This window comes from Pseudopipra pipra, chromosome 5 (assembly GCF_036250125.1).
Source record: "Pseudopipra pipra isolate bDixPip1 chromosome 5, bDixPip1.hap1, whole genome shotgun sequence".
NCBI lineage: Eukaryota > Metazoa > Chordata > Aves > Passeriformes > Pipridae > Pseudopipra > Pseudopipra pipra.
The window spans coordinates 30,755,315-30,783,014 of NC_087553.1; the positions used below are offsets into that span (position 1 = coordinate 30,755,315).

General features: G+C 39.9%; 1 protein-coding gene across 1 annotated transcript in view; it reads left to right on the top strand.

The window, feature by feature from the left end:
* Positions 1–27,700, top strand: part of LOC135414564 (uncharacterized) — a 131,406-nt gene that overhangs the window by 48,168 nt on the left and 55,538 nt on the right. The window contains exons 6-8 of the mRNA XM_064655464.1: positions 11,443–11,573; positions 12,020–12,142; positions 21,405–21,544. Of these exons, the coding sequence (XP_064511534.1) occupies positions 12,062–12,142; positions 21,405–21,544 (221 nt within the window). The 5' untranslated portion in view covers positions 11,443–11,573; positions 12,020–12,061. The remainder of the gene's footprint in view (positions 1–11,442; positions 11,574–12,019; positions 12,143–21,404; positions 21,545–27,700) is intronic.

Here is a 27,700-nt window from a genome sequence, read left to right on the forward strand (position 1 = left end):
TTTAAAGCAGCATATTGTAAAATAGTAATATATTGCATATTGCACTGCTTTTGTGGTTTGTTTGCTTTGGTGGAGGGATGGGAGGTTCACAAGAAAGAAGTTTTACTCAGAAATACTTGGGATTTATGTTTAGTTAACATTTGCAAGGGTTTTGTTTTGCATTGACCAAGTACAAGTGCATGTTGACAATACATCATTATTTTTGCAGCTGCTCTCCTATGTGTAAACAATATGTCTTTGACCATCGTATCACTTGATTATTATTAACCCAAATGTAATATCTAATGGATTTGGAAAATTGCAGTTCTTGGAGATATTTAATTATGGAACCCTTTCAGGTAATTAGCTCTTGTACTGTATATTTGACATTGAAAAGTCAACAATAGCCACCACAGGGCTGTATTAAAATAATCAAAATCTTCTCTTTAGACATATTGAGTCACATAAACAAACTTATTATGTATCTTGCAAAATATGTCATTGGTGTTTATTTTTAATGTGGTTCTTCAATATTGAAAACACTTAACATATTGTCTGTTGTGCATAAACATTTGTGCAATTAGTTCTGCAAACAAGCACAAGCAATGTTCTTAACAAGGACTAGTCAATTATTTCCACACCATTCCATGGAGGCCTAACTGAATTAGCCTCACATACTAAAACAGTGTGTTTTTACCTAATACAAAAGATCCTCTATGTATTTGAAAGATCAGCTCATACAAATTTGGCAGCCTGAACTGGAACCCACATGTTGTCATGCCAGTGAGCCAGCACTCTTCTGGAGTTTTGCTGAAGGCATCCTTACTTGATTGTTTTCCCTGTGAAAATCTTCACTGAATTTAGTATCCTTAGGTAAAGGATACGTGAGTGACAGTGGTCTCGCCATTAGTCTTTCTCACTGTCTCTGCCCATGTATTTGGTTCTTATAAGGAGTCAGAAAACAGGAGATAAGGCACAAGCTTCTGCAGGTTTGCTGAAACTTGATAATCACAGGTGTGCCCATTTGTATCAATAAACACAAAGTAATTGACTAATTTTAAAAAGCAGTAGATCATGTTGTTTTACTAAAGGCTAAGATGTATTGTTTTTGTGTTGTAGCTGATAAACTCTGAAATTGATTGATTAATTAATCTTTTCTCAGTTATACTGGATTGCTTATCACAAGATCACAATTTAAAAGAAAACCCACTGTCTGCAAAGGAGCCAAATAACTCCCATCTCACCAGAGCCTCACCAAACTCATCATCAGAGACAATCTTCCCACAAACTCTCTGTGTCAGTAGTGGAACCAAACTGGTCAGAACAACAAATGCAAAACTAATACACAGATTTCTTCAACAACCACAGTAAACGCTCCATTCATTGAGTAGAAGCATCACTTGTCTTTCATCTGTCCCCACTGTGTCCTATACTTGCTCCTCTGGCTATATTTCCTGTCTAATCTGCTTGTTTCCGTTACTCTTCTCTCTGATATTATCAAATACCTTAATGTAACTGAGAAAAATTCAGAGTAACCGTCTCCAAAATGTAATTATCTTAAGTTTGATACTTCTGGTTTAGACCTGTAGAAAGATTTATGTCCCTGAAGACTTATCTGCTTTTCTTGAGAGCGGCACTTACTCTAATGAAAGATCCCGTGTCTCCCCACCACCTTTCATTCGTAGCAGAGATTAAATCTTTCTTGCTTTGCTTACTTCTCACTAGCATTGGCTACCCCTTTAAACCCAGAAAAGTCAGAAAAGCTTTTGATGGCACAGGAATCAACCATAGAAATGGATTTATACAGAACAGAATGAGCTCTGAAGAAAACTGGAAAAATGGTTTTGTTTGTAGCATTTAAAACTCTGGATTATAAACATTTGTATTTAATTAACTTCACCCTCAATTATAGCTCTGACTAAGCTTGCAGTCCATAGTTTTGAGACTACGAAGAAGAAAAAATACAGAATGTCAGAGTTGACATTCTGGAAATGTGTAAAGGAAAGGATAAACAAATAAAACCAGCCTTCACGTTTTGTAAAGGAACGTTCTGTGCGCTGGAAATACTGTTATGGGACTCAAATGCAATAGTAAGGAAAAGTAAGCAGTATGAATTACTGAATGAACTTTTGTTTTAAAAAAAAAGTTGCATAATCCTTGTGCATGAATAAAAGAAGAAAGAGGATGTCTCTTAGAGGAAAAGTAAATGTCACATTAGGAGGAAAAAGTTTATAAAGATCATCAGTCAAACATCAATATGTGATACAACCTAACCCGAGGGCTGCTAGAGCTCTGCTAAGCTGAATGCAGTAGACTGCCAAGGCTCACTGCATGCACTGTTAATTCCACAATCAATACCTTCTTCCAAAATGTGGTTAAATATGGCTAGGTTAAGACACTGCTGTAAATTGCCCCTAGAAGAGTTCTTGTTTTTCATCAGCCGGAGAGCTGAATATTACTGCCAGAGAGTATAAAGAATATATCTACCTCTTTACTTTTACCTTTATAAAGAATAAATGATAATTCTGGTGAAGATTTTTGAGAACTAAGGACACACTACTGAATGGCATCTAGGTGTCGTTGTTATTAAAAGTGCCCATATGCCAGTTTAACCATATATGGTGTTAAGAGTCTGTGCTAGACTGCAAAAAAATTACCGGATGAATTCTGAAAAAGATTTAGACTTAAATCCTGTTTCCAAAATTGAGTTAAAAGAGGGGTTTATTTAATAAAGTGTTGATATCTAGAAATGAGCTACCTCCGAATTCAGGGAAGAGAAGGGGTAACATTTTCGACTACGCACAACGAACTAGATGTACGTTTCATCCTGAAAACAGGTCAAGTGTTTCTTTGCTGGCCAGCTCAGGTCTTTTCTTCAGCCATCTAATCCAGCATGATGAATTTTACATCTAGGCCATCTAGGGCTTTATTCAGAACGTTCTACCTACAACTGTCAATCAGTTATTTCTTTTGGCATCTCTCAAGGCCTAGATTTGTCCAAAAGGAATTTTTATGCAAAAGCGTTAGGGAATGTATAACTAATTTGGCCTGTGTCCTGATGTCTAAATCTTCTTGAAAGTCCAAAAGAGTAGGGTCCTAAGTCACTCTGGCACTTTCAGTATGTTTATTTTCAGTGCTGTTGGAAAAGACAGTGCTTTACAAAATGAAAGAGCAATTCAGTTTTGTAAAATACAAGTCTTCATCATATTGACAGTACCCATTGCTGAGCTTTTGTCATATGATTCTAGTCCATCTTTTCACATCTGCTGATGAACGCTTAAGAAAAAAAAAGGACAAGTAGGGAAGAGAATTCAATTCCATCTGCAGGATTCACATCTCAACACAAACATCAGATGGAAAAGGTCAGTGAACTAAAAGTCTTTTTTTGGCAATGGAGCTAGGAGGTCCAGAACAATTTCTGTAAATAGAAAATGTAAACCAAATCATAAATGTAAATCAAAAGAACATCCTGTTCTTGTTTATCTTGCACATGAAACTAGAAGTTCACAAATCTTTATGTACAACTGAAAGGGGGTTTCAGACAACCTGTTGTCTGCCTATGATCTGAACAGCTGTTTGTAGGAAAATTTTCCACATAAGTTACTGCAGAAAAAGAGTAAGGTGTTGACAGCCTGATGGATGAGTTTGGCTGGTGTGGTGTCCATCCAGTTGTACGACTAACACTTTCATGTACAGTATGTGTTGCACACATTTGGATTGCCTGTCATATAGTAGCACTTCTAAAGTTATAAATGGAAAACAGAAGATTACCTGAGTTCCTAAAGAGCAAGTCTCCTAGATTCTCTACTATTAAAAAGAGTAGTAAAAGTTCAAATTAAACTTAAGAAATAAAATACTCTTTATATGAAAGGTTGCAGCTGTTAATATGTGGAAATGATCATGCTGCTGTGCACACAGAACTGAAAGACAAGCAAAGGTCCCATTGCTATGTAGAATTACACCCTGTTTCCCAGCCAGAAGCAGTGCTGCTTGTCTTTCAGAATATTGATGGCCCTTATGTAAGCAAAATTTTGCTAAATGGTCAGCCAGATGTGGACACACACACATTGTTTCAATTAGTTTGCATTGAGTGGTATCTAAAGTCCCAGGAGTCTCATCCATTTGGTTTGTGCACAGAACTAAGTGTGGCTGCAATACAAATAAAAAAAATCTTCAAGCCACAGTTTTTATGAAGGAAAAGAAAGGCATTTTTTTCTTTTTTTTTTACTTGCTGAAAAGACAAATATCTCTCTGTTTCTGCTAAACCTTTCCCTGAGATTTCCTTCTAAAAGAGAATTGGATTACCACTCCAACATGGTAGACATTTGATCTGTTGACCAGTCCTGGTCTATTAGGTTATGGAATTGCAAATATGCCTTTTTTAAAAGTCCTGCTACTAGATGGTTCAGTGGCTATATGCAAATCATCTAACTTTCCTGAGGAACTGTGCATACCGTGGTAGATGCCTGCAACTAGTTGGTTTAATCTTGGACTGGAAGTGAGTGTGGGAAAGCTTTGTTCTGTGCTTGTCTGCTAGCAACTTACAGAAGAAAGAAAGGAATTGAGTTCCTTAACTACTCCACTCCCCTGCTACCATATTTGTAAAGTTTCTGTTATATTTAGTATTTACCCACTGTTGCAAACTATTGTGAGGTGTCTGCAAGGTGAATATGCTACTGTACAGAGTCCTCTCTTACTATGAGCTGAACTGCTAAAATGTGACTGTTATCACCAGCCTGGCAAACACAAAAGCAATACAAGAGATTTTTCCTCTCCTATTTCTTAACTGTATAGGATAGGAGTTTTCATTATCCTAATTAATTTTTTAATAATGTATTATATATATATTTATGCTTAATATATATCAAGCAAGCCTTTGCATTCTCTCTGGAAGGGAGTACTAATCTTATAGAAGGAAAATGAGTTTTACCCTTTCTTTTTATTGTAGGGGTAGGACAGCACATGACACTTAGATTAACTCCACAGTGGAGGCATCTGAGGATGTGTTACTGCCCTCCTTCCCTGGCTGGGGGAGCCTCCAGTGATAAGTGCAGGGTGAAATATTTTTGTAGGTGCTTCACCTTGTTCTTCCCCAGGCCCTTCTGAGAGTTTTTCTACCCCCAGGAAAAGAACCTGTTTGCTGTGTTACACTGGTAGAAGGTAAAATACTCTAAAATCTATTTAATCTCTGTAGCCATGTAAGGCAAAGAAGAGATCTATCTTCATTTTACAGATGCGAAAATGGATAAAGATTTTGGAAAAGGCCTTGAAATGTATCTGTACTGGATCCAGCACCGAATTACTTCTATCAGGTATATTCTCCTCGGTATAATTTTGCAGCACTCCTGTCTGAAAGTACACACAAAAAGGTAAAATTTCTTTTGACATCAATAGTTTTAGTAAGAAATTGACAGGAACGATCCCTGCCGTGTGGGAATGCATGCTGTATTTTAATTACATGGCTCTGGCAAACATATTTTTTTTTTCTTCTTAAATAACTTTTTCCTCCTTGAGTTTTTCTGGGAAACCCTTTCTGAATGCTTGCTCTGAAGACAGATCAATATTTTTGTACTTCTTTTGACTACTAGAAGTTCCATACTGTGCTGGCAATCTCACAGGCAGCTGGTATTTTGGCTACTATGTTAGCTAGTTAGCTGTTAATTAGGGTGTTGTGGTAGGGGTACAGTAGGGAAGATATATTTCTGTAGACGTGTTTCTAAGCTATGAGTACAATCATTAACTGTTTTATTTTAGTTCCAACTCTGGGGAAAGGAATAGGAGAGCTGTTAACATGTAGCTTTGTAACAATAGCTTGTTTCACTGCCCTACTTATAAATAGCCAAAATTTTAAAATATAGTACAAACCCATCTTTCCTACAGAAAGAAATGGAAAACACTGACAGTACAGACTACAAAAATGGTGACGTTAGAAACTGTGTCATGAAACTGAATAAGAGATCCCCAAACACTGATTTGTATTTATAATCATATGCTGTAGTTCAATGACTGCCTCAGAAACAAAGCCCTGGGCTTGCTAAAGCTTAAGCTGATTGAAATCTAGAGTAATTCAAATATGAAGAAATCATTCTTGAGTCATCCATGGCCCACCAGATCTTTTATTGGCTTGAGAAACTGTTCAGATTAAACTCATGCTATGTTCTGTGAATAGACAAATCCTGAGGTTTCAGCCAAGGTTGCTAAGTCTCACATGGAGTGAGCTGAAACAGAATGCAAACTCTGAGTCGAGAAGGAACATTATGGGTTTTGAGCAAACGAGGAACGTTGCGACAATTGCCTTATTAATGAGTGTCACTAAACTTCATCAGTGCCTACAGAAGCTGATCAAACATGAATTAAGGGTGGCTGAGCAGGGCAGCTGGTGCTTTCGCTGTCTGTTATTTGGACATAAGCATAGTTTTGCAGGTTCCTCACCTGCCTCCCTGCTTGATACAGACATGCACAACTTTTATCCCCAGTGGCACGGTTTTAAATTGTTTCCAACGCTATTTTCCCTGGTGACTCTGACTGCAGAGAATAGTTTTGGTCCTCGCTGTTGCACTGAATGGCCGCTTCAGCAAGGGTGCTGGGCAGAGCCACTTACCAGTGAATATTTCTGAAGAGTGGAGCACAGTCTTCAGCCATGCAGGTAAAGCTAAATGGGCTCACAGACAGCAGCCTTGGTCACAGAAAAAATATACAGAGCTAAAATGAAGTGGATACTGTATCAGTTCTTTTTTTCAATCTTCCTTTTATCAGAGGAAACAAAAACAGCTATAAAGTGTACTGTTCTTAACTGTGTATGTAGCTATATGCATAAGATATATAAGACATTCAGAAAAGAGGAAACGGCTTAGAGACTGCTGCCTGTCGAAGTTCTGCAGTACTGTTGTAACTTAATTTACTTTGAGTGTATTTTTGGATTAGTTTGCAAATGAAGCAATGAATGTTTTGTCATATAATATAAATAGGACTATAGTATAATCTTGATATAGGACTGAAGAAGTAAGTTCTGGACTATAAATACAATATGTCCTGTAGTAGAGGTCAGCTATTTTATGCATACTGAATAATACCAACCAATCCTAAAACATGAGGAAATATCCAATTCAGATAATTTACCCCATCAGATGTTGTCATCTGTTAGGTCAGATCCTTTTGATAATGTTACAAGAACAAATCTATTTTTACCCAGCTCTGTTCAAATATCATTCACTAGCTCTTCAAGTGCTTTGGTCCAAAGCCTGAATGAACAGGTGTAAGAACATTATCTCACGTGTTTTATATATTGTACATGCTCACACTTTTATTTATAAAATGAGTTCACTGTCCCTGGCATTTTACTTGCACTCTTTCTGTCTTGGCTGTTGAAATCTGAAATGATAGAAAGCAGCACCAGTATCTTCTAAACTTTCATGATGACAAGCAGAAGTGAAAATTAAGTGAAAGATGAGAGGTTTTTTCCTCTCAGCTGAGGTAATGAACTAAACATAAAGTTTATTTTTTGTCTTTTCATTTTCAGGAGTAAATCATAACTGTTGTTCGCAACTTTTTGTTTTGGTCTATGTTGCATGTTACGGGGTTTTGTTTGTTTGTTTGTTTGTTAATTTTTACTTACCAAAACTACAGAGATTCTCTGTATTTTTTCAAAAGAAAATAGTATACAAGCAGAGTGTTCATGTTTTTAAGGACGTCTGATTATTTTTCCAAAGATTTTGGAAGGAAATGCTTAAAGCATTCTGTACTCTATAGAGATCTTTGCACTTCATGTATGATCTTTATTTAATGAAAGCCTGGGAATTTCATGTCTATAGGCTTACCTTTCTTTTCCTGCATAGCTCAGGATGCCTAGAGCTACTAACAGTTGTTCAAAGGTTCGTAGTAAGACACAAAGAAATTACATATAGTCAAAAGGCAAACCCAAGAAACATATTGGAAATGTCAGGTCTCATAACTTTTAGGCATACTAGGGTCAAATGACTATCTTTAAATGTGTAGTTTTTACAATTTTTTTACAAGGATCTGATAGCAGAGTAGCAGTATAACATTGGCAAGCAAGTCTGCTGCTTGTTTGCAGGTGGCTCATAGCTAACATGTGCATAAGGGTGGAATTTTTAGCAAACATTTTTAGCAAAGTCTATGTGTGAAAGTTGGAGCTGACCACCCTTTCCATTTAACCAGGGCTAATATTTTTCACTGAGGCAAAGTTAAAATTATTGGAACTAATTGATGTTTATTCAAGCCAATAATCTTAAGTGAAAGCACTAAACCTATATATAAGTATGATTCCGGGAGAGACAGAGAGCAGCGTGTGTTGTTAAGTCTCAGAGTGCTGGTATGGCTCTGTGTATCAGTTGCTCATAACTCTGAGAAGCTTTAACAGCTTTGGCTGCACTTTTCCATTGCTGATGTCTTCTTGAGGAAACATTTGACAAATAGCAGCCAAGTGATTAAGTAATTTCTGAAAGGAATGTTAAGGGAAGAATGCTTTATTCCTTAAAAATGTTCTTGAAAGGTTATCTCTGCGGTGTTGTAGTGTGGCCTTGGATCTGGGGAGAATGAGAGAAGGAATGGGAGGCAGCTGGATGACAAAGAGGAAGGAGTCATGGAGACAGGGCAAGAAGAGGGAAAGAGTTAAAAGGGAAACTGGGGCTGGAGAGAAAAACAACTGAGATGATTATAAGTTGAGACTTTGGTAGGCAAAAAAGAGGACAGGTAGCCACAGGGATGTAGAGGAGAGTTCACATGTCGAAGTCAAGGATGGAAGTTGCTTGGGAGAAACCCTGAAAGAGAGGCAGATTGGGCAGGATCATTGAAGACAAGGCAGGAACAAAGTAACTGGTAAGAAACTCAGAACATATTCCATGTGGCAGTTGTTGGGAGACTGTGTTGGGAGAGCAGTAAGCTTGGAGGGAAAGCAAAGGAAGAGAGCTGAGACTGGCTTAGTGAGGACAGTGGGACTGATGTAAGAGGCTAGCTAGAGAAAGAAGAGGACACAGATGGATGGGCAAAAAGGGTTGGCCTCTGACCAGGAGCTGCTATTACAGAAAGCCTTATGCATACATAGGGACAGACAGGAAGGACTGGGTATTGTGAACAAAATCCAAAAAGAGTGGGTGGGTGTTCTACCTGTCAGAACACGTTCTTCTGTGATGAAACATGCTATCCCTGAATTACCTCTCCTACCAGCCAATAATGGTAGTAAATGTCACCTGAAAAAGCAAATGTCTTGCAACAACTCCTGGTTTACTGGCAGGAAGGCAGCTTGTCTGGCTCGGGGGCAGAGACCTGTGCTTTGGGTCCAGAAGTCTTGGCTTGTGGATGTGTGGTAGACACCTGTGACAGGCATGCAGGAGTTGGTGTAGTGATTTAGTTCTGTTCTTTCCAGGCTGTGATTTGAGAAGTGTCTAGGAAATGATACACAAAATGGTACTTCTTAGACTGTAAAATCAAATGCTTCAAAGTTACTAAGTAGCTACAAGAGTCTACCCTGAAATCGGTGATTAATTTCCTAATACACTTTTTTTCTTGTCTCTCCCTACTGAATTTATTCCATAATACTCCCATGACATGATGGGGCTTTTGTATCCTCTCTTTGTTATCTGCACTAAGTTATGACTGACATGCCCAGGAGCTGGTATTTCGGAGTACTCAGTGTTTAGTACTGCTGATACTCTACGTAAATCATCCACATAAATCAACTACAAGCTGACTCTTTAGCTGTGCTTCAAATTACAGCCCACATTCTCAAGCCACATATGGGAAGATGAGGAATACGCAGTTGCTAAAAAACAGTGAAAAGTGTGATTTAAATGGCTTGGCTGGCACTGCAGAAGTACTCTGTGGCAAAAAGCCACATTCATTTGCTTTTGTTGTGACACGTTCTGTTTTCTTCAAGTTCACCTTTAAACACTTGCCAATTTTTGCAACAAATGATATAGAGGGGAAAAAAGAGGGTCCAGAAAGGGTAGCCTTCATCACTAAGTTGCCTGGATTTTGTCCCAGAGGTAATTTTTGCCCCGTGTAGTAAACTGACTAAGGCAAGGGCCCCAAAAAACTGGTATGTAATAATATATTTTAAGGCCTTAACTCAGTGTACACAGATAATCCTAAGCACAACATCATGTCATAAACTCAGGTGCTTTTGGAGTTTGTCAGAGATCTAGAAAAACAGTTTTGGCTTCAGACTTTTGTGAAAACCAGGCCATGTCCTATAACGTGTGCTGTGCTACTACTGCTGCTGGAGGATTGGAACAAAAAATAATGACATGAGTCTCTGCTTTTATTTTGCAAGTGCATTTTTAAATGTAAATGTACTCAGAAAAATGTTTTTTCCTGACACCAGAGTTTTCTATATTTGAAACTTTTATTCTTATGTTAAACGTGTTCAATTTACCTAGCCTAATGACTGCTGCCTCTGCTTCTAATCCAACAAATTCAACGTGCACCATCCAAAATTAAACAATAATCTTACAGGACCATTCCAAACTGGGTTTTATAAGGGTGGACGAGTTCTGGTAGAGCAGGCATGTTAGCTTGTGTATTTGCTCCCATGTGTTCCTCTGGGAATCTGGATTGTTCACATGCTATTTTTATGTGTGACTCATTTGACTTGGTGTGCCATATGTGGCTGGGTTTGTGCATAAATAGGAATTCTGCTCAGCACCTGATGAAAGCATGCTTTTCCTCAACACATTCCCAAGTCTCACTCCAGTGAGCAATATTCTCCTGCCTGTGGTGTGATAGCAGTTGTTGGCTTTCTCCTGTGACTTGACACAGTGGGAAGATTAGTGATCTCTCCTAGCCTGTTCTTGTGGAGATGAGGTTCAGCTTGGCCACTGTCAGAAACTGTAAGTCCTGCAGTCAGAACCATGGCAGTTGGCCTGTTAGTGTAGGCAGAAGACTAGAAATAAGTTTTCTCCCCTCCAACTGATTTATCTCTGCCATTCCACCAAATTCAACATTTTATGAATGTCAGTTAAACTATGAAGTAACATGAACACCCTCAAAGCAAACAAGCAGAGTATTCAGGTATGCATGCCATTTTATAGAGTCACTTCAGTACCTATAATTGTACTTTAGAAGAGGAACACCTGAGGGAAAGTCATTAAGAAATTACAGTTATGTAGATAAATGTCATGCTTTGTTTTAAAATTTGCAACACATACCAAAGAGATGTTCAATTGCTATATTAGAATGGCCAGCACTGTCTGCTCAGGGCATGAGGGTACAGAGAACGTTTTTCGGTAGTTAATTCGTAAAAGTTTTGTATTTTTAAAGGAGAGGGTAGACATTTAATATAGAAGAGAATTACTTTAAAGAGTCAGATCAGAAATGGGAGACTGAGCCATAGGACTAAGAGGTTCCAGGAGAGAAGTAGGAGTGAGTGAGGAGTATAGAAACCTCAGCAGGGTGAACAAGGGGACAACGGATTTATGGACACTACCTTTTTTTTTTCTCCTGGAGGTGCCGACCTCTGGTTGGTGTTTCAGAGACTATTAACAATAGCTACCTTCCTCGGACTCTCCAGCAATGGTTCATAAACTTCCTGGGATCTGTAACCCTCTTGTTGAAAATTACTGGTTTGCATAAAGAGGGTAAGTGTTTAATGTTAACAGCAGCATATTGCTTTGGGTGGAAGAACCTAATCCAGGTATTAAAACAACATTCAGTCCTGAAGGAGAGAAACTGGCTTTCACTTTTAACTCAACTGCTTTCAGGTACTGCATTTCAGGAAAGTGTTTGGATACAGCTTTGGGATGAATGGGTTAAAATATATTCCCAAGGTGTAGGTTTTCATCATAATGATGAGAAAACTTACAGCCAGAAGTGCTTCAATAAAGTAATACCAAATGCAGAATTACCTCCGTTATCTTCTAGTGAAGTCCCTGCACTGGGAGAAATTTGATCATTTGCTAAAAAAGTGCTTACTCTATAATCGTTTCCCAACCATTGAACTTCTGGGTGGGAATTTACCCTATCAATGTATTTTTATGGCAGATGTCACATTACATTTGTAAAAGACAAACACCTCTATCTTTAGCAGAGCTGGTTGCTGCTTCATTGCTTTTCCTGCCACTAGTGGATGATTCTGCTGTTCCTGTGTTTAAGAAAGACCTCTCCCTTAAGTGAGACCATGAGCAATGACCACACTTCAGAAAAGCAGGTAACAAGTCGACAAGTACTCAGTGGAGGACAATGGTATTTATTTCTTTAGATATTATTTTAGTATTTTCTTCTTCATTGCCAATTTTATTCTATTGTAATTTCATAAGTAGCTTGTAGGAATGAACAGAGACTTCAGATGTCCCATGGGCATTCTGCCTGACCATGTAAAGAATGTTCACTATCAGTCAAATGGTTGAAAATAACAGGAAACCTTGTACAGATCCTCATCAAAATAGACTGGCTTCTTATCTTGGAGATACAGACCACTCTCCCCTGTAATAGAGAATATCTGCAAAAAAGAGACAAAGAAAATGATGTGCTTGTAAGAGCAGTGGTATATTTGCCATAACCAGAATTACTCTGAGAAAGTGGTGCCCGTGCTTTCGGCCTGGACAGTCACATAACTTCTGATAGCTGTGTGATAAGGAAAGGTGTGACCCTTCTCCTGCCAGATAAGTGGTCGTGTATATGTCTCATTCTCAAAATCTACCTGCCCTGTTACTTAGCTGTCACACTTCCAGGTACATGTGAAATGAGTCATCACTGAATGCTGCGTGTGTGCCCTGTTATGTGGTTAGGCAGGTTTACTCTGTCCTGTATTCACTGCACAGTGTCACATGGCCAGAGGTTACACATCAGTTTTGGCAGACACGTGTACACAGTTCTACCATGCATCTTTCTTATGGTGATGGGACTTGTCTTTAGGCAAGTGAGATGAAGGCAAGTGGAAGGTCTGTGAGGCACTCAGAAGAAGTGGTTGGTTCAGGGTGCCCAAGTAATCACCTGGTTTGTGGCTTGCTGCCTCTCCATGCTTCAGGGACACCGTGGAAGATGGTGTTAAATCTGAGCTGTGGCCTGGATGAACTGCCTGGTGTGCTGTATTCACCTCATGAGCTTACCACTCCTGCACTGAAACCACTCTGACTCACTAGCTAGAATTTCATCCATTGATGTAATTAAAAAGTAATAAAAAATGAAGCAAGGCTAATGAGACTTTTTAATAATCTCAGTAGATATCACTAAACCAGAAACATAGGAATAAATTCATTTTAGAATAAGTAGACTTTATTAAATTGAAGTTTTAAAAGTGACTAGGTTTTCAAAGCATAAAAAGGTGGGTTTAATCAAACTCCAAATTCCAAAGCAAAGGTCACAACTTGTTATCAAACACATGAAGTCTTAAGATTTTTTCTCATGTTAGGAGTGCAAACAGATGTTTTGAAGGAGTAATAGATTCCAGTTGTTTTGTAAGCAGCAGACTGGAAAGGGAATGACTGTCTTTGCATTGTATCTTCTGAGAAGGAAGGCAGGCCAGCAAAGTGACATGTTCAGATTTTCCTGAAAGGGGGACCAACCGTGAGTAGGAAAACCAAACTATATCTATTACTTTTCTAGTCTTCTTGTCTCTCTCTTTTCCCCAGGCTTCTGCCTGGATACATAAGAAGCCTGTTTTTACTGATCTAAATCCCAAATTTCACTTTGTTGTTATGCAAAAAGACTACAGGTATATCGAAACCTGAAAAGCATACAGGGTTTGAGCTGATGTGTGGATGCTGGACTCTCCTGATTTGATCTCAATCATGTTGGAAAATAATGTATCAGAAACTGGCAAAGACATACTTATTTAGTACACTTCAGCATGAAACCTTATCAGCAGACAGGTTCAACTGGGAAACTGAGTATCACCCAGAGTCAGGCATTGACTAGGAACTAGCACGATGCCTGATCAGTAGTCCTGGAAAAGCCTCAGGCTGTTATTCCTTCCCTCAAACTGTGGGTCCATTCAGAGGCTGAAGATGGCTCAGCTCTAGGACTGTGTCTACTGTGACAGTAACTATAATAAAGATTAAGTGCTTGAAATCATGGAACTGCCTGCTTAAGCATGATTAGCTCTAGGAATGGTTGGATGGGTTTGCATGAAATAAAAATATCAAGAAACTTTGTAAACAAGTCAGTCCCCTTTTTTGTTTTATTGCAAAGTGTGCCTCTCTGGACTTCCAATTCTGCTTGAGTGGAAAGGCCAAAAGGCCAGGTGGTTTTTTTGGCTGTTCATTGTTATTGGAACGAGATGCCTCGGGGTGGGGATCTGCTGGCATACTCCTTCCAAAGGGTCTGCTAATTTTCTCTCTGCTGCTCCTGGCTGCATGATGCTGCTTCTTCCCTTATGTGGCTTAGCTGCCTGTATGCTGATTCAACTCATTGAAGCAGCAGAGAAAAATCTACTTTTCTATTATATTTTTAGATTAGTTTTCTGCCTCTTCAGTAAGATGAATTAGTTCATTGAAAAGCAGAACAAGGCAAGAAAAGAGACCAGATGACTGAAAATGATATGAGAAAAATTCAGGATTCCCCTCCTCTGTTTGCTATATCTTGCTTATGTGTTAGATACTCAGCTTGCCTTATCTTAGGAATTGCTCTATAAGCATGATCTGCGTGAGTATAGATACCTTCTATGTTGATGTGGAGAAGGTGTTATTGATTCTTCTGAAAACTACAGTGTGCCTAACTGCACATATGACTTTTCCCTCAGTCCTCTCTTTATGTGGGGACTGCCCAGGTTAGCACAAATCCTTCTGGTACCATGTGTATGGATGCAAAAGAACAGGATTATTTTTACAGACGTGAACACGTTACAACATGTACAGCTAAACAGGCAGGAAGGAATGGGATCCTCAGATGGGGAATAGAGAGTTGAGGGCAGGAACCTTTTAACCAGAGTATTAGCTTTGTTCAGAGCCCAAACTTCTGTAGACAGACAAAGGTGATGTAATATTCCCAGGAGCTAGAAATTACTTCACCTTAAACAGTCCTTCAAGTTTGACTCACAGAGAAAATGACTTCAGGTGAAATATATTTTGAAAACATTAGCAGAAGGATTTTGATTTTATTACTTCTTTTGTTTAAAAGCCATAAATATAAAGCTTATTTCTGTTATTCCAGAAAATCAGTTGACTTCCATAATGCCACGGAATTGATGTAGAAGGTTGCTTCTGGATATCTGTTCAGTGGAAGCACTAGCATTAGAGATTAAAAATCACTAGCTCTTCTCTCCTAAAAGACCCATTTTAAGAACTTGATAGATATTGCTGTGTGATAGCTTCAGGGAACTACCATTGTAAAAGGCAAGGATCACTGTGTCAGCTGAATCTGGGGACGGAGGGCTGACCGAACAGGGTAGAGGTTCAGTGCTTTCCCTGCTGACAAACAGGTCTAAAAAGTGCTTCAGAATTAGACCAGTCTGTTGCGGTGTGCCCTGACAGGCAGGTTGTGTCTTGCTGCTCCCTAACTACAGGATGATGGCCATCAGTGGCTAACACTGACATTGAGTGGCAGAGAAACCTGATAATTTGTCTGCACTTTCAGAGAAGATGGGATAATAAGTGAGTTATTTGTATTTCTGCCCATTTAAAGTAGTGAGCACGTATGGCAAAGAGCTAACAAGTTGAACTTTATCAATAATAACCCCCCCTCTAGCCCAGGTACTTCTTCAGATTTTTCTGTAGAATTGAGAAGTAGGACTGATGAGTACAAGGGCTGAGGTGACAGCCCTGAGCTGTGGAGTGGCTTAGAGGAAAGCAGTGGAACTGGCTGTAGCACTGACAAAATAATTTCCACCCTCTGGAAAATATCACTGACTTTCCCTCTGTGTCTGTGGGCCAGGAGGAAGTACCCAGAACAATGAGATTAGAAATAGATGGATCTGCTGTTACGTTAGGAGAAATCCTGCTTTTTTCAGTGATTTAGAAAGAGGAATGGAACATTTTTCAAGTTCTTTGCACATGCAGTGTTGCACTGCTATGTACAGCTGATCCACATAAGCCTTTCCCAAATACTATAGACATTAACAACGTCTCTCCAGTAACTGAAAGAGGATACAACTTGAGCAACAATGTCAAGCATTTGTAGAAGCAGATAGTTTGAAAACACAAACAGCTTCATCTGGCCAGGTGGCTTGATTGTGTTGACAGGAGAGTAAAGCAGTATGATGCACTTCGTAGTTTGTTCCAGTTACCAGACGGGACTGGTTGGTACTGGCTGAACAAACTGCACCTTTCCTCTCACCAGCTTTTGTCTTCATTCATGCTATCTTTTCTTTCTTTATAAATAGCAAAAAATGGCTCCCTCAGACACCTCCTTTCTACCTCTAACTCTACGCCAAAATACAATTGTCTTGCAATGACTACAAAGCTACTGCATTATAGCTCAAGCATTACCATCTGTCAATAAAATCAGGAGACTGGAGAAGCAGAACATAACAGCAGAACAGGACATGCAGATGAGGCTTAGAAAAGCTGTCCCACAGGAGCTCAGAGGATAAAGAGGAGTATGACAATCTGACATAGGAGGCACTGCTAATTGTAGTGGAATTGCTAACAGTGGAAGCAGCCTCTACACTTAGGTAGAGTCAGGAAGAAAAAGGTGTCAGGGAACAGGCAAGCAGGCAAGGAAGATGCGGCCACTTTCCTGTCTGCACCTCACTTATCTCTTTTGGCCTGACTGTTGTGTATGCAGAAGTCTGCAGAGCTTCCTTCCTTTGTTGGAGTTGTCTAGGAGAGCAGTGGAGGAGTTGTGCCATTATCCAAAATTCCTGGAATAGGCAGTTCAATTGCTTTTGGGGGGCCAAAACTTTTTTGCTATCCTATGTATCAACTGGGCCTTTGTTCATCCTCTGTCTTTGCATAGTTTTTGAATACAATTAACAAAGTATGTAGGACACTGCTGCTGAGTCTGTGGGCTCAGAGAGAGATCAGATGGGGAGGTGAACATTTGGCTGTTGCACCAAAATAGTCTCAAGAAGAGTGGAGCAGCAAGTGTAGTTAAACTGAGGTGGAAGTATCCATCTACCACAGAGGAGAAAGAGATGAACAGCAGAGAAAATGTGAGTTCTCATCCAAAGCAGTGGCTGTCAAAGTGAGTCCTGATGTCCAAATTTCTTTTTGGACCAGGTCAGTGTCATCTTGGCTGAGTGTCAACAGGTATTTATATTCGGACTTCTTTTCAACTCCTGGTAATCTCCTGTCTTCTTTATATTGATGGGGTTTGTGTGCACGATCTAGCAGAGTGCTTAACAGCCAAGATCTTCCTTCATCTGCGCTAGATTTTTACTAGTAAAAGTGATGATGCCAGTCTTCCTCATCATATTGCTGACCAGTGCTACTGAACTGGGCCTCCTACAGTAATGACTGGATTTGGCTTGATTCCTGTTTCTAGCTTTTTTTTTTATTTTATTTCATTGGTTTTCAAATCAGTTTCAGAAAGTTCCTGCAGATTTGTCTGTGCACTGTCTGTGTGCTCTTAATACAGTGAGCTGAGGCTCACTGATAGTGGTGAGAATCAAACCCATTTATTTTTCTTGGAAGAAAGACAAAGCCAAGTAATATATGTGAGGTGGGAGAGAGATAATGAGGAGGAAGGGCACAAACCAACAGCTTAAGTGGTATGTGCTGACTTTGGATTGTTGGAAACATCTTGCTCAGGTGGCATATGTATTTGATGAAGTCTGTGCTTCCAAATGCTGTAACTACCTGTGCATATCAACCCAGTGTAATCTTTTGTGGGGTTAATAGCAGTAAATGATCAACTTAGATTTTCCAGATTGTCTGGAGGTTAAATTTCTTTAAATCCCTTTGGGTGGAGGTAAAGCAAGTGCATAGTTTGGGCTGTGTGCTGTGACCTGTAACAGGATTTTGCTGGAATACACTAGCATGGATGGCCTTCAGGAAGGAAGGCAGATGTTTATTGATATGAGGGGAATGCAAGGGGGAGTCGAGGGAAGTTTAAAAATTAACAGAAAAACCCCTCAGCTTTATCATTCCAAATAAGACCTTTCAGCTGTGACTATCAGTAAGAAAATCAAGAGCAGACCGGCCACAAACCATGTGAAAAGCACATGAAGAGTAGTGACGCTGGAGCATCCTGAAATCTGAGCAAAATAAGATTGCATGCCCAACATTTCAGAACACTTATATTACTAATATGCATAAGGTGAATGTAGCACAGCAGTTCTGCAACCTGCCAATAGTGGTGAGTGCTTGGAGGCACCTCTCAGGTGGGCACGAGGGTGGCCCCAGGAGCAGCATGTCTGGCAGTCACAGGTGAGGTGGCAGTTAGGTACGGAACATCAGGGGTTTGTTAAGTGCTGACAGAAGCTGAAGGAGTGGAGACAGGAGGCTGCCAAGGGCAGGTCGGCACTAGGGAAGTTTTGCTAAACGGAGGGTAACATTAATATGTAAGAAACTGGGGGAGTGCAGGCCCTGGAGCAAGGCGAGTAAGCAGGGTGAGACAGGACAGATTACATAGAGCTTAGCAAGGCCACTTGCTGACCGGGACCCCCTCAGAACCCTCCATCCTCATACCCCTTTGGTGTTGCATCTGGTATCTCAACTTCACCCAGAACTGCCAGGTTTCTACTGCTCCATGACTGTGCAGGTTGCCAATTGGAGCATTAGCTGCTTGTAAATGCCATGTGGACGTCGCAGAGAGAAAAATCCACGGGATATGCCTCTCCAATACAGGGATTGTGTGTGTTCCATATTTTCCGTGCACCCCTCCCATATGGCAGTCTCCCATGCCACTGGCCACCTTTTCCCCCCGCTGCTGTCAATGCCCTGTGTTCCCTTTTCCACGTCCAGTGGCTCTGTGAGCTCTCCAGCCCCTTTGGCTTCTCCAGCAGTGATGCTGTGTGTTTCTCCTGCTGCCATCTCCCTAAGCATTCTCCTTTATTTTCTTCCAACCTGCAGTGTAAGTTGTTTCTTCAAGGATGGGTAAGAATTGCAAACCTGAGCTAGCAAGACAGGGTGAGAGGCATAGACAGGGTGAGAGGGATAGAGGGTGTTAATGGCTCCCTTGAAGAACTCTGGAAGTTCATGGTAACATGGAAATGGTTGAAAAAAACCAAACCATATCAGTGGATGTAAGCCTCTATTTCCTTGTTTTCTTTTCAAGTTTTCAGCCAGTAAGGATGAAGTGTTCCTCTCAAATGTTGATCAGAAGTGATGTCCAAAAGTTGCAGCTTAATATATAGACAGGAAGAAAATTGCTCTTGAGCAGAGTGCTAGGTCATGCTTTCCTTGATGAAGATGTTTTGGATTTTTTTTTATGTAGCTGACAGATACTCTTTACTAGCACTCAGCTCTTAAAGCTGGCTTCTTTCCATCCTGCAAGAGCTATTATTAACAGAAGCTTGGGAGCAGAGCAAATTTGATACACCAGGAAAAATTGTGGAAATTCTTGTTTTTCTGTATAAGGAAGCTGAGGCACAGACAGACTCAGTGCTAAAGCTTAAACAGTGAATTGTCTAGCAGAAATAAAATTGAACATGAATTTCTCATTTCAGGTTTTCTGCTTGCCTTTTAGCTCATGCAGCTATTTTCCAGTGTTGGTTTTTGGTTGGTTAGATCTGAGGTAAATGTGTTTTCTGTGGTTACTTCAACCTGTCATATTTACCAAAGTTGAGTTGCTTGGACTATTCACACAGGTCGATGTAAGATTAGTGTCGTTGCTAATCTTATGGGGAGTGTGTCCTTGTGCACAGAATTTGACAGAATGCTTTTTACTCATTTACAGGCTACAGCCTTTTTTTGAATATATGGTAAGCCTCTTAAATAAAAAGGTCTTCTGCAGCTAAGAGCATTAGAAGGAATCAGTGTTCTTAGCAGAAAAGAAATATTATCCAAAATAATCGTATTGGAAGCCAGGAGAAATAAGACTTAGAGAGTAATATTTAAAATAATTTTTCGTGTAAATCAAACCTACTGGATATGCATATACAGGCTGTATCACTAGACAGCTGAAATGTTGACAAATATAATCATTGTGATGAAGTTGTGCACTATTTTTCCTTAATTTCAAATAGTTTAATCAGTACTTTTATTTCTGGTACGGAACTTTCATACTGTGCCTGTGGTACTGTTTGCAGTCAAATTCTTGACAATCTTGGTAAATATCTATCAATCTCAGATTACATTATCTGGGAGTTATTAAGTTTGTATGTAAGTGCCCTGTACTTGATTTTGCTGAGGCTTCAGGACAGTATTTAGGCACATGTGTAAACACTTCAAAATACTATATAGACATCACAGTCAATGTGGTGTTATACGCAGTTTTTTGTAATGTGTGTTGGTTTCTTTATAAGGCATTTTGTGCTATGCATGCACCTTGTGTATCTAGTAAGAGACAGCATCTAGGAAAATAAATTTATCTACTTAATGTAAGGAGATAGAGAAGAGTGAGTTTTTTCTCACAAAAGCAGTTTGTCCTATAATAATTTTCTAGTGCTTTAGGATAGAATTCAAGAGGTTGGTAATATTATGTATTTAGCAAACTCTTCTTTTGGATTAATGTCTTCTGAAAATACAGTTTTCTCATTATTGGAAGTTAGTACATAATTACCACGTACAATACGTGGAATCTCAGAGCTGTCTCATGGGGACTAGATCGGTTTTCAGTTCTCCAGGTATACAATGGTAGCGTGATGCCTGAGCTATGAGACCACCATAGTGTCCCTGAGAAAGCATGTTTTGAGTGTAGTCAAGCCAATTTGGGGGTGTCAGTTTGTAATTTAGATTATACAAAAGAATGATTTTACAGATTGGAAAATTCAGATGTTGAAATCGCATTGACTTTTAGAAAAAAGTTGTGAACATAACTTCCCTTTGTGTTTTTTACAAACCTAAGTGTGGAGTTCATGTACTTTTGCTTTCTTTTCTCCCTTGCTCATATGATCTCTTTCTGGTGTTAATCAGAACAATTGTTGTCACATGGGCTGGTCCTGGAGTGTGGTGAGTTGTTAATCAAATGGTGCATGTCATCTGCTTTAAACCATATACAGTGTTCCAGGGCTAACCGGGGATAAGTCCTCTGAAGTTGGTTTCCTGTTATCGCCTCTGTTTTATGAAATAGGCAATCTCCTAAGCCTGTCCAAATAAACAGAATTGAAAAAGAAAGATACTTGTTTTGATGTCTGGGTGTTGGAGATTGTTTTTCTTTCCCTGGGCATGATGAAATGTTACATCATAGCCACCTTATTTTGCTTGGCTGTGCTCCTTAGTTTCTCTTATGTGGATGCAAAATAATAAAAAAGAACTTGAGCCACATAATATTTGGAAACTTTTCATTTAAAACATGTCTCAGTGCACAGATGTGTACCATACAGTAGAAAAAGAATTACAACTAGTTTAGTTGTTTTGATATAAGGTTTAGAAAATAGTATTACATGAATTTTCCTTGAGGTCTTGCATACCTTTTTGTCTTCTTTTCAGGCATTGTTTTCACTCAAGTTGATTTTGTTGAACCAATATTCAATTCAACATGGAGAGAGTTTGATCAACACACTTGACGAACAGGCAAACAGCCTGGAGGCACAGGAACTTCCTGAGTTGGCCTCACTGTTGGATCTGAGGTGTTGTAAGATTGGGATCAATGTTGAAGTACCTGTATTTGTGTGGCTATCTCAGGCTTTCTTATCCTTGTGGTATTTTAAGTGTTGTTTGGTGTATTTCTGAAGTGCCACTGTCAAATTAATCAAGTGCTCCTGGCTTCCCATTCAAGTCCATGCTGGGCTTCTTCCATCATGCTGTCAGATCTGTTTAGGCAACTTGCACGCTTGTAAATGAAGTGTCTTCACGATGACAGGCTGTTTCAGTTCCTACCTCAGGAAAGTACTGCCACTGAAGGCAGGTTCTGCTATCACACTTAATCCCTCCTTCCTTTCTTCCTTCTCCGCCTCCCTCTCCCCACAGTGAGTTGTCCACTAGAATTTGGGCTGTTTGGTCACAAAGCCTAGTTAGTTTCTCCTGAAAAATGAGAGGAGAAAATAGTACAGGAGAATACAATGGCTATGCCATAAGGTGCAGGTTCAGGTGCAGTTGATGGTTCCCAGCTTGTGCTAGAACTCATTTGTTGGCTTTCTGGCTGGAGAATTGCAAAACTGCTTAAGTTTTGCACAGCTGATCAGTAGTAATCTTCTTTGCTAAAGAAGATTGCTAAAATAAACAATGAGACAACAGAGGGGGACTGATAACCTCTGCTCTTGTACACAGGTGAGGAAAATCTTCCTGTTGGGGAATATTTATTTTTCCTCTCGTTTCACAAGGTAGAGGCATATATCTCTTACTTTAGCCTGCTGGACCTCATTCAGTGATCTAGCAGCTTTTTTTCTGGTTAAAAATTTTGAGACCACAGGTAAATTATAGAACCCTGTAGGACTTACACCCTGGTTCTTTGTTTACTACTCTTTCTCCTTGTGAACCCTGAGGAGTCCCAGAGTTAGCAGCCAAATAGCTACAATAATATATTCAACATGAGCAGGGCTGGAGGTTTTTTGTTTGGTTTTTGGTGTTTTTTTGTTGATGTGGTTTTGGTTTTTTATTTGTTTGTTTTATTTATTTTTTTTTTTTAAATCAGATATTTTTAAAAGGATATTTTGAATACTCTGAGAGAACTTCAGCAACTTTTTCTTTTTCCTTCTGGTATCATTTTCCAAAGTATCTGCACTCTGAAATCTGCAGTCACCATCAGGTTGCCCATGTATTTACCCTAGTGGGGCCTTGACCCAGTAGTCGTTTGGTAGATGTCCAGCAGTATGCCAAGGTCAGAGGAAGCCTGCCCTTATTAGGTATATTTACAGAAAGAAGCAGTCAGCCTTTCTTATAATCCCAAATAATTTCCAAGCAGTGGAAAAGTTGCAGTTCTGTAAATCTTGTAGGCTATTTTTGGTGTTCAGATATCTGCCATAGATTCACCTGTGGTTTCCCGGCAAGATTAAGACCACGCTGCTGTTGAAAATAATGGTCCTGCCCTGCAAATATATTGATGAGTTTTCATGTGGATCATCCAGTTGTTCTGAGTTAGCCCCTGGCTGGGTGAATGCTACAGCTGACATAAGGGCAGGAGCAGACAGGGAGGAAAGGGCTGATGGCACCTATAGAGGAGACAGCGCACGGCTTGTCATGGTGGCTAACTCTGAAAGTTCAGGCTCAGGACCAGCCTTAGGTCAGACAGCAGGATCTTCGCCAGTACTGTGTGTTTTGTCCGGTTGCTGCCTTGCACTGGCTGTTCTGTTTGTCCTGTTCCCCCAACACATTGTGAATTATTTCTTTCATAAGATGAAGGATCAAGGAACTTGCCTCCCTCATATTTTCAAATTCCCATTACCTAGGCTAAGTGACTGAATGGCTTTACTCTCTTTCTTCTCTTTGCTTTTGGATTGACTCCTCTGTCAGCCTTGAAGAATTATGTTTTTCCGCAAGGCATTCTCTTTGCCCTGGCTAATTCTCAGTACTGCGATGTGCCAGGTTGATTGAAGAGGTCTCTATCAGCACTCTGGGAAATTTTTTCCTTGCTTTCGCTTTTACCAGATCTTACAGAGATAAATCAGAGCATTAAATAAAAGGCAAGGGTTATGGGTCGTCTTTTCTGGCTCTTTGCAAATTTTTTGCAAATTTACTCATGGGCGTTTTAAGAGCTGGCTTGAGCTAGATTTTCCGATTGTCTCTGCTGACAGGAATCATATTAGTTACAAGTGACTCTGAGTCATAAGGTTGCACAGGTATCTATTGTCAGACTGGGCAATCCCATTAAATCATCCAATTAACCAGAAGTAACTGGAGTGAACATGAGAGGCAATTTATTTATTTGTGGGTTGCTACTTCAGTCACATTCTTGCTGTGTATACAGTTACTACAAACAAGTGGCTGTGCGTGCACAGCTAAAGAGGGCCTACAGGATTGTAATTTCATGGACAGACATACTAGCTGAGCCAATCTCAGACAGAGTGAGTCCGGTGTCCCTGTCCCCAGGCACTGTCTCATGCCCTCAAGTTTGTACATGTGGAGTGAAATAGGTGGAAGATGCATCCCTTGAGAACTGACTTGAGTGAAACAAAGGTGAAATCTATTTTTCATCTGGGTAAATTCCCCAATCCTGTTTATAGCAAAGCTGCAAAACCATCTGTGTCTGTCAAAAGGAAACAGAGACATGGGATGGGAGAGAGAGGATGGACCCATGAGATGAGGGACTACCTCTCTTGGAGGCAGAGCCAGCTGATCCTAAAACGAAGTGTCTGTTGAACAATGAATTAAGGCAAGTGATGGCAAGTCTGTTTAAGCTGTCCTAAACAACCTCTGGACACCAGCCCCATCTTTCAGGCAGCTTATTGTAATTCCTAAGTCTCCCAGATGCTTTTTGTGCAGTTGGAAACTAACCCAGCTGAAAAAAACTCCAGGATTTAAGTGGGCATTGGGGGTACAGTCAATTTGAACCCTGTTCACCACTGAACCTCCTAAGCATGTGCCCTCACAAGGAAGAGAACAGATTCAGACTGCTCGTGGTGGGAAGAAGGTGGGCGTTGTTTAAGATGACATTGCCAGTAAAGAAAGGGATCAGCAAACTGAAGGAATCGTGCAGTTGTTCATATGAGAAGAACAGTTATTGTTGTTAAAACACTCTGTGGTTTTTTTTAACAATTGGCTTAAAATGCTGTCTCTTGAAATGAAAAGATTTCTCTTTTTCCAGTCCAAAAGCCAAAGCATTCATTCATATGTGCTGAGAGTCTGTTTCATAACTCACATTTTCAGTCACAGGGCTTGTCTTTACTATTTTTAATTTTCTTCTATAGCTGCTGTGTTTCTTTTGACTCTCTTTACTTAGTCATAGATTAGACTATTTTTTTCTATTTCTTATACTTTTTTCTACTTTGTTTCATTCACTGAAGCACATGATCTGTTCTGTTTCATCCTTGCACTAGAATGATTAGATTCTGTTAATCTTACATGGTAAAAAAAAAAAAAAGAGAGAACAAGAAAAAGGCTCTGATTTGGGCAGTAATGTTTATGCTCTCATATTTGGCTCTTTAAATGTGTGAAATTCTCTTTGCTAGTAATGGACCTACTGTTATATGATGGAAGAAGTAGATTGGAATTAAGACCAGATAAAAAAATAGTACCTTAATTACTGTTCTCAGTAAGTACTTCTCTGTAGTAGATAATGCAACTGTTGTTTTTTTTCAGGAGGATGAACCATCTTTGCTTTTCATGAGGCATGGTGGCAGTGATGGTGCCGTGGCAATGACTTGCCATATGACGATTTGCCTTGCAGTGGTAGAAGAGGAAACAGAGCTGAAACTTCCTGGTTCCCCAACCTTGATTTAAACTTCTCCATCTTTAAGTATATTGCTAGGCTCTATCTTGGAGTTATTTTGCTTACCTGTTGAGGCAGCTGGTTAAAATGACAGAATGTGAATGCTGAAAGCTTTGGGGAATGTTTACAGTCCAGTGGGATACAAGTTAGTTGTCATATCAGTGTACTGACACTTATTAACCACAAAGGGATTTTTCTTAAAACATTCTCTGTCAGAGATTGATTTTCACATACTAAATAATTCTTCTCAGTTGAGCAGTTTCCTGTAACAGTGCAGAAGCCAAAATCAGCTTCCATTCCATTGACACCATTCAATGTGGACCCATAATCTAGCACACTCTTACCTGTCATGAGACCTATCCATGCAAAATACGTATCTGGGGTAACCATATACTGCTGTGAGCTGAACAGAATTGGTGTCACACTCTGAAGTCTTCATTATTTTCAGAAGGTCTTGCATGTCCCGTCTGCCTAACCCCTCAAAACCAGGCTTGTATTAATAATGTTATGGTAGACATTTTATGTGGAAATAAATTGCTACTATATTGGGATTTTTGTCCATCAAATTAATGTCCATCATGATAAGCAATAGAACAATAGTGCTGACTAAATTTAGAGGAGAGATTCTTAGTCTTAAATTATTTGTTCTTTCCAGTATCAGCTAGTCTTTAAGTAGTAAAGGAATTGCTGAGTAGATCTAAGGAAAAGCCTGTCAAGCGATCGATGTTTAAATTCAATAGCTTCATCAAGAAAAGATTCCAGCACAGATGAAAGAAGTCTTTCTTCATTTGTCAGTCTTTATAATTGAGACTGAAGCAGAGTTATAAATTACCTCTTTCCTCTAGTGGGAGCTATTCATGGTGGGTAAATGTTTGTAACAATATGGCATTATCCCTGCTATTGAGGTTTTTTCATGCTCACTTAGACTTCCTGTGCTGCTGATTTTAATTCCATATGGAGGTACAATGGCATAAGAAGTTGTCTGTGCTGGCAAAATGAGAAATCTCTTAGGAATGGATTATGACAAAGATGTACTTTTATAGCAGCTAGAGAAGCTAAGAAATGAACAACTGATCACATCACTTTTCAATTAGTCTTTGCACTGTGACAGGGATATTACTGCTCTGCTTTGCTGATGAGGGAAGACTTAGCTACGGGGAGAGATTCTAGCATCAGGTCCTATCTTCGTTACCTGCTAATTCTGTATTTAACCTGGATTTTTCCCTTCAGCATGAGATGCATTGTTGAATCTAAAGCAGCTGTCAGAGCTACACATGAAAGCTCTGTCATAAGCTGCCTTGGTGGCTTTTCATCAGCTGTTAGTGCCAGGTGGAGTCACTGAATGCATGTACTCACACAAAGAAGTAAGAAGTCTTTTAACACCTACTCACAAACCTCTAGGCACTCGTTCCCATACACTGCTTACCTGTGCTGGCTCGTTCTTTGCATCATTGGCCTGAAATGGGAAACATAAAACCTTTTCTTAGTATCTAGTATCCCAACTTGCCTGCAATCTCTTAATTTTCTTTCATTTCATTTTAAGCAGCAGAGCAATGGGCCCTCAGAAACTCAAAAGTCTTTATACAAATTGCTTGATTGCAGAAACACATCAGATGTCTGGTGTCAATCTGAGCTGAAAAGAGAAAAACCTGCTCTTCTAATATTGAAGGAACACCGAACATCAAGCTGCTGCTGTTTGACCAGAGGGTTGAGGGATCTTAAGATCAGTGTAGAAGAAAGATAAGGAGGCTGAAGCGGTAGAGGCTGGAAATACAGTGGTAAAAATTCCAGTGATGAAATGGGCTGTATGCTGTCACCCCTGGGAGCATGGGGCAAGGGCAAAGGTATCCATGTCAAACATGACATCTGCAAAGACCAGTCCACTCTGGCAGCCAGCAAAGGAACAGAGAGAAAGACAGTGGGAGGTAAGCGGCCTTACCCTGCACTGGAAAAAAGCTCAGCTTTGATATACAAGATCTATATCATACAAAGAGTATAAGCAGCACAGATTAGGACTCAACATCTCAGGACAGGAGTTGTCTTTATTCCTGTTTCAAAGGACAGCTTGAAACATATGGCATGTGCTGGATTCTGCATCTGGCAAGGGACAACCCTGGATGTACATACAGACTGGGGAATGAGAGACTGGAGAGCAGCACCACACAAAGCGACCCGGGGGTCCTGGTCAACAGCAAGTTGAATATGAGTCAGCAGTGCCCTGGCAGCCAGGAGGGCCAGCTGTGTCCTGGGGGGCATCAGGCAAAGCATCACCATCCAGTTGAAGGAGGTGATTGTCCTGCTCTGCTTTGCGCTGGTGCAGCCTCACCTGGAATATTGTGTGCAGTTTTGGGCATTGCAATGTAAGGAATGTATTAAGCTGTTAGAGAGTGTCCAAAGGAGGGCAATGAAGATGGTGAAG